At 44.1% G+C, this 12632-nt stretch overlaps 1 protein-coding gene across 1 annotated transcript in view; it reads left to right on the forward strand.

Moving 5' to 3' along the window:
- The window catches only part of CCND2 (cyclin D2), a 35618-nt gene extending 22986 nt beyond the window's left edge, over window positions 1–12632 (forward strand). Inside the window, exon 4 of the mRNA XM_010575334.1 lies at window positions 11232–12632. Coding sequence (XP_010573636.1) covers window positions 11232–11387 — 156 coding nt within the window. The 3' untranslated portion in view covers window positions 11388–12632. The remainder of the gene's footprint in view (window positions 1–11231) is intronic.

Here is a 12632-nt window from a genome sequence, read left to right on the forward strand (position 1 = left end):
CAGATCTCTGTGAGGAGAAATACATAAGGTTTCTGAGGAGGACCTCAAGAAACTACTGCAGGGATAGGTAGATGAGGTCTTTACCTGTTACAAAGCACCTTGGACCAGAATTTTGTAGGCTAAAATCAGTGAGAATTAGGCACACAACTGAGTTTTAAAGATAACCGTACTTTGAGCAGAAGGTTGTGTTAGGTGACCTCCAGAGGTTCCTTCCAACCTCTTTCTATGAGGCTGAGTGCACTGAAACATAGAAACAATTATCTCATATTAAAAATGTGTTCAGGCTTACATCATTGACAAAAGCTGGCAAGGTTAGATACCAAATTAAGCTGGTTAGTAGCTGTTTGTGTAATAAACTCTGTAGCACCATAACAGCCAGAACGGCTGGCCAGGTTCACTCTGTGTGATAGCAAGGGTTGTATATGCACGTAAGGAACATCTTCTTCCTACAGCCCAGCTCTGAAGGTTGCATCCGGACAAAAGGAGTTGTCCTCTCCAGCATCAGCAGCTGGAGAACGGTTTTCAGGCAGAGCCAACACATAAGCTTGTATGTGGGCACAAGTCCTTTTTTTAAAAGTCTGTTCCCAGATGGGAACTAGTGTGTATTGAGTGGTTTTGAAAATCTGAAGCATGTTTAAGAGCCTGAGGTAGAAAGAAAAAAGGAACCAAGCTTTCCTTAAAGTCTTGTCGGAACAGCTGGCTATGAGCCCTTGAAAATGTGGAGTCAGGCTGTTTTGAAGACCAGGTCCATAATAAATGGCATTTAAAATATCTCCACTTAAATATGCTACGTATGTCAGTGCTGGGATTTTTTTTTTCCCCCAAGGTCTGAAAAGTCCCTTCATAAAGATCCCTGCAGATTTCTGCACAGAAACTATGTTCAGAACCACCAGGCTCAGGAATTCAGTTTCTGTTGAGCAGCAGTATAAGATCATGGAAATCTGTCTTGAATGGATAGCATTTGAACATTGTCCCTATGGCACATACACCATTTATCCCCTCCTTTGTAGTGTTTAGGGCCTGTGGTTTTGGAACCAAGTAACAGGACTCGCTGTATCTTATCCTGCCTTATTTGTTGCAGACCGCATTTTGTATGCAAGGAAACAACAGACAAAATAGCCTCCAAAAGAAAGGAAGAATGAGATAGTTTCCTAAGTTGTCTTTGCCTGAGTTGGCAGCTGCTCCGCTTCATTCAGCTTTTTGTTCCCCAGTGAGTGCTGTGCGTGTGTAGCAACAATGGGGTGATGCAGTTACACCGCGGGCTCATGGTGGAGTTCCGTCAGATCCATTCATAAATACAGCCTCGGCCGGCGCGCTGAGGAAGCCAGGCCCCCCGAGGAACCGGCTCCGCAGCCCAAGCATCGCCGCCGGAGGAGCTCCCAGGCCGGCGATAGATAGTCTGGTCAGAGACTTGCCTCTGACCTCCGGCGGGGAATCCTTGCTTGGCTCATACAGCTTTGTAAAACGCAGGCGGGTTGTCACAGCTTTTTTAAAATCCTGTTCTTCAATAAATGCTCGTGGCACTTACTACAGCAGGGTAAATTTGCAGCTTTTCACCATTGCAAAGTATACCTTGTTAAGACAGGGATTATCAGCTTGAAATCCCAAGTCACGTTAAGCAGGGAGTATAATTTCAGGCATGGCATCTGCCCCTGGATCACCCTGCCAGTGCTTTGGCTTTACTCTCACTTTTTCCAGTTCTGAAAACATTGTTCTCTCCTGTTGCTATGAGAAATACCCACACGAGCAACAGGAAACCAACAAACTGACTGTTGAAGCAAACAGTGGAACTGAATCTAGAAAGTACACTGTTGAAAGTGCTGAAAAGACCGAAAAACTGCAGAGAAAAATGTGCCATCTTTCAGATGCTTGATGTTAGTCATCTTATATATTGCATTATTACAATAATGTAGCAATAGTAAGTGGAGAAATTCTGGCATAGATGAACTTTATTTTTTTAAAGTGAGATGTCCTCATTAGTCTGCATGAAATGCCCTTTGGAACAGCAAATCACTACTTTCTCTACTTGCAGATGGAAAAACAGAGACAGACACTTATCTGTAATTGATGCTCTTTGTTACAGTAGCAAAAATAGACACATTTAGGAGGGAGAATATTTCTGGTTTTAAACTACATCCATTAGATGTGAGATCACTGAGATACAGTATGTGTAGTAAATGGGCATGATATTCCCACAGCAGCTTTTCAGGCTCTTGTTTTGGAGAACGTCGGCAAGCTAAAGGCCAGCGCTCGGCACACGAAGGCCCTGCTTTGGGAAGGAATCCCTGTTTATGTCAACAATGAAGCATGTGCTTTGGAGAGGTTTGAATTGGGGCTTAAATGTGAACCAGCGGAGGAATCCAGCCGTCTTTTGTATTTAGGAGTACAGATGACACGTTCCATGCTGGAATTTATGTAAATCCCAACTCTGTAATGCATGTCTGATGGCTGCTTTCTTAGATTATCCAAGCAATGCATACATGACTGGTGAACAGTATTGTCACTTCAGATATCTCCAGCATCCTTTCCATTTATCGTACCAGGTCCCACACCTAAAAAAAGTCCTTTTCTGATTTCCCTTTTGCAGTTAGTTTTAAGAAAGAGGAAGAGATTGGGGCTGTTAACAGTTATTTGTGAAGTAATTAATGTATATGCGGAAAACCAACCACCATTTAACAGAAAAATGCCAGAAGGCTTTTGCAGTGTTCCCAGCTTTGGGACTTTGAGCACTCAGCAAAGCACCCAGGGTTTGGATCCAGGCTCCTAAATCTGGCCAGGAAATACAGGACCATCAAGAAGTATATGGTAGAGTTACAGCTCAGTATTTTGCATCGTTCATATGCATATGTTATAAACAACAACAGCCCTACTATTACTCTTCTGCTGCTGGTTGTAAAGGAGAGTAAGGTTTGGCTTTTGAAAGCCCTTGAGAAACATCCCACTCAGTCACTGAGCAGGATTGTCCTCAGCCTTGGCGTTGCAAAGGATTTCATGAGTCTACCTCGCCGGTGGCTTGAGCTCGGCGCAGCTTGGGCTGTGGTAGCGATGGTGGGCGCGCTGATCCCTGCCGACTTTCCTGGGGTTGCCAGGCTGAGAGCTCTTTGGCAACTGGACGTCCATACATCCCAAGCAGGGCTCTGAGATACGGTGTCGCTTCTCTTCGGTCGTTTCTCACTGGTCTGATCAAAGCTGTTTAACTGGCTCAGGCTTTGGCTGGTGCTGGTCTTACTTATTCTGTGGTTGATGATGCACAAGACCTCACCATAAAGCTAAGATCTTGTCAAGTTTTAATAGATATTTAACAGAATTAAAATGGAGCCTTGTTAAACAGTAGTTTTGCAGTCTTTGGTTTCTTCCTTAAACGCTGCCATAATGCATTTTCTCTGGACGCTGGTATTCACAAATGAGTGCCATCTTGGATGGGCAAAAGCTGGGTGGCTGCAAGGCTCAGACCAGTTTCCATGTACCTAGGCATTTCCCTAAATCTAGTTTTTGATAAACAAACATTAGGAGGTTTGCTGGGGCAAGTTTTCTTATTTCTTCTCCCAGGCAAGACCAAAACCGAGATGCAAAAGGGGAATCTAAAAATGACGATACAAAAAGCGCTGTGTCCTGAGGCACTATGGAAGACACCAGAGCTAAGTCCATCACTTCTGCACAGTATCCGTCATTGCCTGCCGGAGTCAGTGAGCAGCGGAGCTGTGGTGGTTGCTGGCACAAGGAGCACACGGTCTGGCAGACCTGGGTGTTATGGGACCAGGATGGATCCAGGGGTGCCTATCATTTCTTGGCCCTGCCTGGGTGTGAAATGAATCTGGTGGTTAAATCTGTTTTAGAGTGGTTGTCATTGTGGGAGTAGGTGCAATAAATACAAAGCCGCAGTTCCCTTACAGTTACAGAAGCTCTGGATTGATTCAAAGTGGAGAAAGAGAGAAAAGATGCGTGGCTGAAATAGTTTACCTTCTTGTGATAGCCCTCCACTATCGGCATTTGAGAGGAGTGATTTTTTTCTTTGTGGAGAAGGTGATGCGCTGCTGCTCAGTTGCTGCGGGATCCGATGCAGAGACCATTGTCATCTGAAAGGTACCATCTATCAGCTTCAGTTTGGATGGGGTGCCAAGGAAGACTTCAAAATGGCTAAAGTCTGTGGCAGAAATCCAAGCCAAGTTACTAAAACAGCTATAAAATGATGTCTTTTCAAGATCCCCCCTCTTTTTCTTTTTTCTTTTTCTTCTTCTTTTTTCTCTTTCTTTTTCTTTTTCTTTTTCTTTTTCTTTTTCTTTTTCTTTTTCTTTTTCTTTTTCTTTTTCTTTTTCTTTTTCTTTTTTTCTTTTTCATTTATCAGTCCAGTCATGATCTTGCAAGATGGAAAGGATGTCTTGTACCTGTTTAACTTAGTAAAACTGGGGTGACAGGCTGCATGGGTCACGATGAGGTGGTCCTGGAGCTCAGAGCAGTCAGGACTGAAAATCCCAGCGATGACCAGTGCAAAGCGAGAGCGTGTTGGTTGAGTTGAGTGGGATGCCTCCCCTAATAGCTTGCCAATGCATTATAAACATCAGTTTAAAACTGGAAGCTGGGGAGCACTATAGGGCATATATATCATAGAGGTGTTGAAAAGTTTGAGGAAATGAGTTATGTATAATATTCTGCACGACCTTTCCTAGTGCTTGTGCTTTCTTTCAAGATTGTCCTGCATAGAAATTGAAATCCTTAATTATTATTGACTTAAATAAGTAGATCCTCCTTCTGGTCATTTTCACTGCCAGCATTTCCATCACAGCCACGAGGGTAGTCCTCATTGGACACAGAAAAGCATTGCTTTTCCTTCAAATGCATTTCAAGTGTGCTAGTAAAATCACCCAGGGGTGAAAAAGTTTCAGGAAAAAAAAAAAAAGAAACCCCAAAGTTAATTGCCTTTTTAGTTCTGTACATGCTGAAGTAAAAATAAAACTATGGAATGGAAAGTACCTGAACTATTTTAATCATTAAAACTACTAGACCATATAGAAGAATGGGGAAGTTGATCCACGTGACACACACTTAAAAAACTTTTTTATAAAAACAACAAAGGCAACCCTACAATATTCTGAAGGAATGGCCCAGTCCCTGTATTGCAAAATCTAAGGCCATTACTTCAGTGGCCTATAGTGTTCTTTCAAGAAAGATTTGCTGAAAATAGTGCAATTCATACTTTTTTTCTTTGATACGTTTTTAAAAGCTTTAATTTTCTCTTGTCAGTGGTATCTGGAGCTTGCAAAATGAAAGTCCACCAGTAAAATATGTACACATGCTGCAGCAAATCCACATGAAACTTTGAGGAGTTAAAAACACTGCCTCATGGGAATGCCAGGCTGTTTGTCCTGATAGGGTTTTTGTAGTTTTTGTATTGTGTCACTTAACTCTGGATTGACAGAAAGTTCCAGTGAAGCAAACAGAAGTGGTAGCCCCATCTATGAAACAAGCCACTTGCTGTATCCCACTATGGCAATTGGGCTAAGAAGATACTCAGAATAAATTCATTTTTTTTCCTTTCACCTGTGAGATTACCATCCAGCTGGTGTACTTCATATGTCTTAAAGCTAGTTCCAGACTGAGACAGTGCTTCAAGCGCACAGCAAAGGTAGTTTTAGGATTTTTCATATAAGAGTACAAGCACTTTGCTCCCATGTCACATTGGCCAGCTGTAAACTTCTGCCAATTCCAGTTTATTAAAAAAGCCATTGACAGGTTTAGGTGGCATCTCATCTGGCATAAAAACACATCGCTCAGGTCTGTCCACAGCACTCTGACATTGTTCTGTGCCAGGTATCATCTGTTGTCCCGCAGCTACCACGGTGAGTAAAAACCCATCGTGTGACCTGAACACCTCAGCAGAAACGGTGGTGAGGGCCTGTGTGTGATCTTCAGCAAACCAGGATGGCTGGCGGATCAGGTATTGTGCAGAGCCAGGATTAACGATTGCACAGCCTCAGGTAGATGAGTTTGTTATATCTCCCATCATCAGTACTGGGGAGTCTGGGCTGCATCTGCTGGTGTGTTCCAGCTCGTTTTGCTGCATGACTGAGGTTCACTCACGAATCTAGCGTTGGGGTTTTTTTCCTTACTAGATTTTGATTGTAGAATGGGACAACCTGCAAAATAAAGGTTTCACCGTTTTTGGTGTGTGCTGGCCAGGCAGTTTTGGCTCCTGGGTGGATGCTTCATAGACAAGACTAATTAAACAGAAGGTATTACTCAGACTAATAAAAAAATTGAGTTTTAGTATGCAAATAGCAACACTTTTGGGGGAAGCTGTTTCATGCTGACTGCAACATGCTGGTTATTTTACCATAGTTGTCTTTGTTTTAAAGAATTCAGTGGTACACTATTTAAAGTTCAAAACATAAGTGTAGACCAGAGCTAACACATGACAGAAATAATGCATCAGTGGCCTGTGGATCCCTGTGTGAAATAAAATCCGTGCAAACTGTGACAATTCCAGTCTGGGCCCCTTCATTGGTTTTATGTACAAAATGAAGACATCAGAAATGACCCATTTCTCTATAGGATTACCTAAAGATTTTAGCCTCTTCATACATTAAATGAAGCATCATATTGACCATCAGAAGTTTTTATAATAATGGTGTAAATGATCATATATGAGGGTATTTAGAAACAGACAAAGTTGGCTCCAAATACTCAAGCCTTATGTTCTGTGTGTCACCACCCTTCCTTCCACAGGCCTGGCTGCAAGGAAATTGCCTCATTAAGCTCTCCAGTCTGAAGCTGCTTGTAAAAAATCTGGCTTATTTTCAGAAGGACATGCTATTTTGAAATTGTGCACCACTGTGCTTTAACAGAAGAGATTCTTACACCCCCCAAAAAAGTGCATTATGAATATTGTCTGTTACAAGAGTCTCCAAACTGGTGCTCCTGCTCTTTCTTCCATTTGAAAATGCCTTGACCCTTGAAGGGACTTGTGACATTGCCTGCTCACAAACAGGTGAATGCTGACAATGGACCTAAAACCCGCCCAAGCTAATAACAGGGGATTTTCTTTATCCGAGTTTCTGATGGCTTTTGCCAGATAGGTACTTTGTAAGGAAGGCCAAGGAACTTGTCCAGCTCCCATTGTTAAACAAGCAGTTCTGGTATTAGGAAATCACTAAGCCCCCAGTAATACAAGAGCAAGCCCCAGCTATTTAAAACCTTTACCTGATTAAACAAAAGTACATATTCTTACCTTAAAAAAAATCAGCTTTTCCAGCAGCAGCAGCAAAGTGGCAACAGACAGAGAAGCCCTTTTCCTTACCTTTTGCTAAAAGGAAAGGAAGAGCCTCATGAGGTGAGGAAGGTTAAATTTTGCTTATCTGTCCTGCATCTCATCACTAGAAAATCCACTGTGCTTACATTTTATTGCATCTTCAAAGGCATTTGCCTCGGTCTGTCACTTTGGAGGCTTCCTGGTCTGCGCCGAGCAAGCTCAGACACTAAAGCTTCCCTTCTCGACAGGAGCAGGAGGCCAGCAGGCAGCAGCTCCAGCCGATGGGAGCGCAAGGGGGGACAGGCTGCTGCCCAGTGCTCTGCCTACCAGTTTAGGCATACCCCCCTCCATCAAACCCCAGCTATAATGAAGCCTATGCATGAACCGTGTGTTTGGTGACTCTGCGTTTTTTTGATTAACCTCCTGCTGGCACGGTTGCTACATGAGGAGTTTTGCAGCATGGGGTGCTGGGAAAAGCAGCGGGCGCTGGCGTGAGGATGGAGATGGAGATGGGGATGCAGCCCAACATGGGTCTACCCAGGGCCACAGCCTGGGCACTGGGATGAGCTGGTGTCCTGTCTTGGGGCAGGGGAAGCAGTGACCAGGCACACCAAGACCAGCATTTTCCAACACAGCCTGCCTGCTGTTTCTCTTGAGTGGTCATTTCTTTAGTACACCAATAATCCCTGCATCCCACTGAGTTGACTCGACGTTTGAGGTGCTCCATGGTTCTGAGCCCCAGGGTTATTCACTGGTTGCAAATGATAGCGACTATGCACTGGCTGTGGCAATGCAGTGGTGGTGCCCATGAGATACCTTTGATCTTCCAGGAGCATCGCTCCTGCTCACAGAGCATCAGGATGAATTACAGGAGTGACAGAAACCAGGGCATGACCTGGAGGTGGCTACAGAGAGCTCAGGGTGATCTCTGCAATGTGTCTGACGCAGGAGTCGTTCCAGTGTATGGCTGAGGACTGGTGCGACCAAGAGCAGGTTGCAGCACTCCCTTGCTGTATTGTGGGCTGCACTGGTGCCTGCTGGAGCTCAGGAGCAGCATGCGGTGCTCTGTGAGACAAGGAGCCTATGGCCAGTCACCTGAATTCAGTGTTCGGTGCTCCCCAGGCCATCTTGAACAAACCCTCTGTGTCCCAGCTCCCTTTGGCATTCTGGCTCTGCAGCAGCGGTATGGCACATAGGTACCATTTTTCCTATAACCTGATTTCCAGAGGAGGGAAACAGGGGTGCCTGGACTGGCAGGGGACTGCCGTGCACCCCTGCAGGTCCCCTCCTGTGCTCGGCTGGGCTTAGATGCAGACAGGGATGGCGGTTGCCTTCCTCCAAAGCACAGAACTCCTTGACCATAAGGGCTCTGAATGAATGCAGTATGCAGTTTTCTGAGCCATGTATCTTTGCTAACCTTGGGCTGCATTTCTTGAGGATATCAAAAGGTATCTGACCCCCCCACCTCCATGTTCCATGCCAAATTCTAATTATACTTCTCAAAAAAATAAAACAGTTGGAAACTTTGCTTAAGAGCTGGCTAATGTTGGTAAAATCACCTGCTTTCTGTAACCCTTTCCTTGGACACAGCAGCACTTTTTTTGTTGTGGTTTCTCCCCTTCCATAAAAAAGCCAGCCTGAGGCAGAGGGCAGAGCGTGGGAAAGTTTAGCTCCAGTGACTGAGACTTGGGAAAGTTGCTAGCAGTGAGAAGCATTGCTTACAGCGGAGCGGAGCTGGGGTAGGTACAGTATGGCTACAAGCCAGTTAACTTGACCACAGCTCCTTTTTCAGCAGCAGTCCCACAGTCCCTGGCTCTCAAGACAAAAGGTGAACATGGGGAAGGCTTGGTCTGCCCGACGCACGCACACAACGTTGCAGCAGAGGTTTTTCATGTCACCATGCCCTGTACCCTTGTTTCACAGGGGTGTTACCATGCTGAGGGAACAAACTCCTGGGTCAGATTGCTCACGGGTAGCCCAGATACTCAGAGGATTTCAGTGACATCTCTCTCTGGCTTTAGCTGGTGTGATCCACATCACTGTGAATATTTTTGTCTCTAAAACAGCCAGCATCTCATCCAACCCCCTTTTCCTGGGTCAGTTCGAAAAGCCATCCCTCACGGCCTCTCTTTGGCAGATGCACCTTCAGAGCAGGGCAGTTTCACCACAAGGAGAGGACATGATTTTGCAGCTAGCAGCTGCTGGCTAGTAGCCAAGAAAAATGGGTGTTTGTGACCCACCGGAGCTGATTGCGTGCATCGTGAACGTCAGTGTCGTCAGCGGAACAGATACTCTGCATTTGACGTGTTTTCCCAGTCTGGCTAGGATGACAAGTTGAACCTCCATACATGAATATTTCAAACTCTCCTGAATAACCTGGTATTGCATGGAGAAAGTGGGCATTGTTGGTCAGCGCCCAGCTCCCCAGCATTGCAGTCGCGTTGCATACTCAGTTCCTGGGCTGACACAGACGCCCGTGGGATGCCAGGGAGGTCGGTGCCCAGCTCTGTTATTCAGCTGCCCTGCCTGGAAGTGGGAGTGGTAATACTGGGTCTCACCGTCCCTGCCAGGGCTCTGGTTAAAATACTCTGCTGTAAAACTCCTTGCTACCAAAATCTGCGTTTCTCTGAAGTCTTTGGGAGAGACCCAGCTCTCACACAGACTGAGGCTTCAGTGAGTTTACAGTATCAGTACCTTTTCCCATATTGTAGGACGACTCCACGGGGCTGCTTTTAGAGAAACCCATTTATCGTAGCACCACCTGCCCACCTACACAGTGTTGTACTAATACTCTCAACAGTCCCAGCATGCTGCACATAATTGTGTTTATACAGTCATGGCTTGGGTTTTCTTTTTCAGTTTTGGCTATAACCAAGTGTTTGTCAATGTTCTCTCACGCTTCTTTTTTTTTTTTTAAATACCCATATTATTTGGTCTTCCATCATATTATCAAGAATGCGGAACATCCTGTAATATTTTAATAGTCATCATGTTCATTGCTGTGTCTGGTTTAAGTGGGGGGGATCCTTCGCATTTGTTTATTTATACTTCATGTTCATTGCAGGACTCGTAATGTACAGGGCTCCCAAATCTGTGTTGCTGTACTGTATCCTGCTCTTTCTCCAAGTGTTGTGTAGTGTAATTTGTAATGTATTGGACTCTGAGGCCTGGCTGTGCATTTTTGACTTAGGTATTTTTCTAGTAGCTGTCCTTGCTTCAATATCTTCTGTGAATTATTGCCAATAACTGTTCCTCGGGCTGTTAAAATAGTCCTGCTCTCCGAGTGAAGGTGTGGGAGCACACCCTACACCTCCTTCTCCTCAGCTGCTGAAATCACTTTTCTTCTCTGGAATGCGCTCAGAGAATGATAACATGGCTGCATGTTTGGGGCTGCATTGTTTGTTCCCCTTCTGTGAATTTTCACAGATAAACGGACCATGCTTTTGCCTTGGGGACCCAAATGCATGACTGATAAAAACTCAGCAACAGAGCACTGCGCTTTTTCAGGGACCTCAAAACTTCTCCTTCACTTTGATTTACCATCAATTTGCTTGATGGTAAAACTGAAGTGCCCCTGTCTGTGTGACTTTGGTATAGCACATGTCAGTTATTTCAGAAGAATGCAGCTTTTTTGTAGTGAAGACCCACCCAAGTCATTTCACCCTGCATAGGAGAATGCAGAAATTCATATACCCCGCCCTTGGTTTTTTGCAACGCTTTGGGTTCCTGCTCAAGAAGACCACACAAATGAGCAAGACCAGGTAAAATATTAAGATTTGGAGAGTCTAATGAATATGGCGTTAGCATTGTTTAACCCAGGGGGTTTGTACACAATGGTTACCTGTGAGAATTCAAGGTCGTTTTCTGTCACAGCAGGCGCTCCTCGGGAACACCAGATTGATGCTCTTCCAACTTCTACTATCTCAGTAAGAAAAAAAAGACTATCTATCTCCACTAACAATTCAATTTGCTTTCTGTCCTCTAGGACTGCCTTAAAGCTTGTCAAGAACAGATCGAGGCGGTGCTAGTAAACAGCCTTAGGCAAGTCCGGCAGCAGCAACAGCAAAGCAATCCTTCTAAGATGGTGGACGAACTGGACCAGGCCAGCACTCCCACAGATGTGAGAGATATCAACCTGTGAGGACATCGGCACAGAAAGTCACGCTTGCTCCCCCCAGCCCTTTTATTTTTGTTATTATTTTTAGAGTGAATTTTTTTTTTTTAATCTGCTCCCACATAGAACGTATTTAAAGCTCTTTTAGGTTAAAAAAAAAAAAATACAAAAACTGAATAATGAAAAAAAAAAAGCATTTGGTGCCTGTGATGTTCTACAGAAGGGAATCCCACAATATATTTGGTAACTGCTATTTGATTATGTATCAGTGATATTAAATGCTTATAAAAGCATACAAAGTAGCTAGATAAATGTAAGCCTGCATTTGTGGGAACAAAGTAGAGTATACTTGTCTGTGTATTATGACCTAGTGCATACACCCCTTTTTTAGATTTAAGAAAGGAATCGTGTGTGCGATTTTATGGCTTGACTAGATTGCAAAGCAATAGAATAAGGGGTTTAGGGCAAAGTGGGAAAAGATCCCTGAAGCAATTGAACCATTTTGAATGCAGAAGAGATTTGCTGATCTGTCACCTCTGTTATTAGTCAGAAGTGTTTGTTGGATCTCTGTATGTTAGTTGTGTTTACTCTTGCTGTCTGTGGTAGCTGCTACCTAAGAAAGAAGATGCTTTATTTTGCCAGCCGGAAGAGCAGGTGGTTTTTTTGTTCGTTTGTTTGGTTTTTTGGTTTATTTTTCTTTTTTTTTTTTTTTCTCAAATTCCCCTCTCCCCTCTTGACTTTTTCTACTTTTCCTTCAGAAATGGTTCATTCTAAACACAGCAGCATCTTTGGCATAAGGGCAATTCCGTTTACCCAACTGTGGGCCAAGCCAAAGTTATCGAGTGTTCACATTAGATGGGGGAAATGCACCAATTAATTCCGACCAGTTGGCTAATCAGACCACCTCCGACCTTTGGATTGCAAGATGCGGTGGATCGTCTGTGAAAAGCATTATAGTCCTTTACAGTGCTAATGCTTCACATCAATGTTAACTTTTGGCAGCTCCTTAGCTTGGCCGTAAAGACATTTAAATGATGCTCTGTCCATCTTCCTTTTTAACATAACCTCACTGTGTTAAAGAAGATGAGATTTGGTTTGATCCCTCTTCTACCTACCCATCTTCCCCCACCACCCCCGCACACTTTTTCAGCATTTCATTAACTTTATTGATCCACGGTGAGTGTTTTTATAAACCATTTCATTCGAAAAGCACTTTGAAAATTGTTCCTAAGGGATTAAAAGAGATTGTTTTTGACAATTTTTCTGGGAAAA

This window comes from Haliaeetus leucocephalus, unplaced genomic scaffold (genome assembly GCF_000737465.1).
Source record: "Haliaeetus leucocephalus isolate CR32 unplaced genomic scaffold, Haliaeetus_leucocephalus-4.0 Scaffold473, whole genome shotgun sequence".
NCBI classification, from domain to species: domain Eukaryota; kingdom Metazoa; phylum Chordata; class Aves; order Accipitriformes; family Accipitridae; genus Haliaeetus; species Haliaeetus leucocephalus.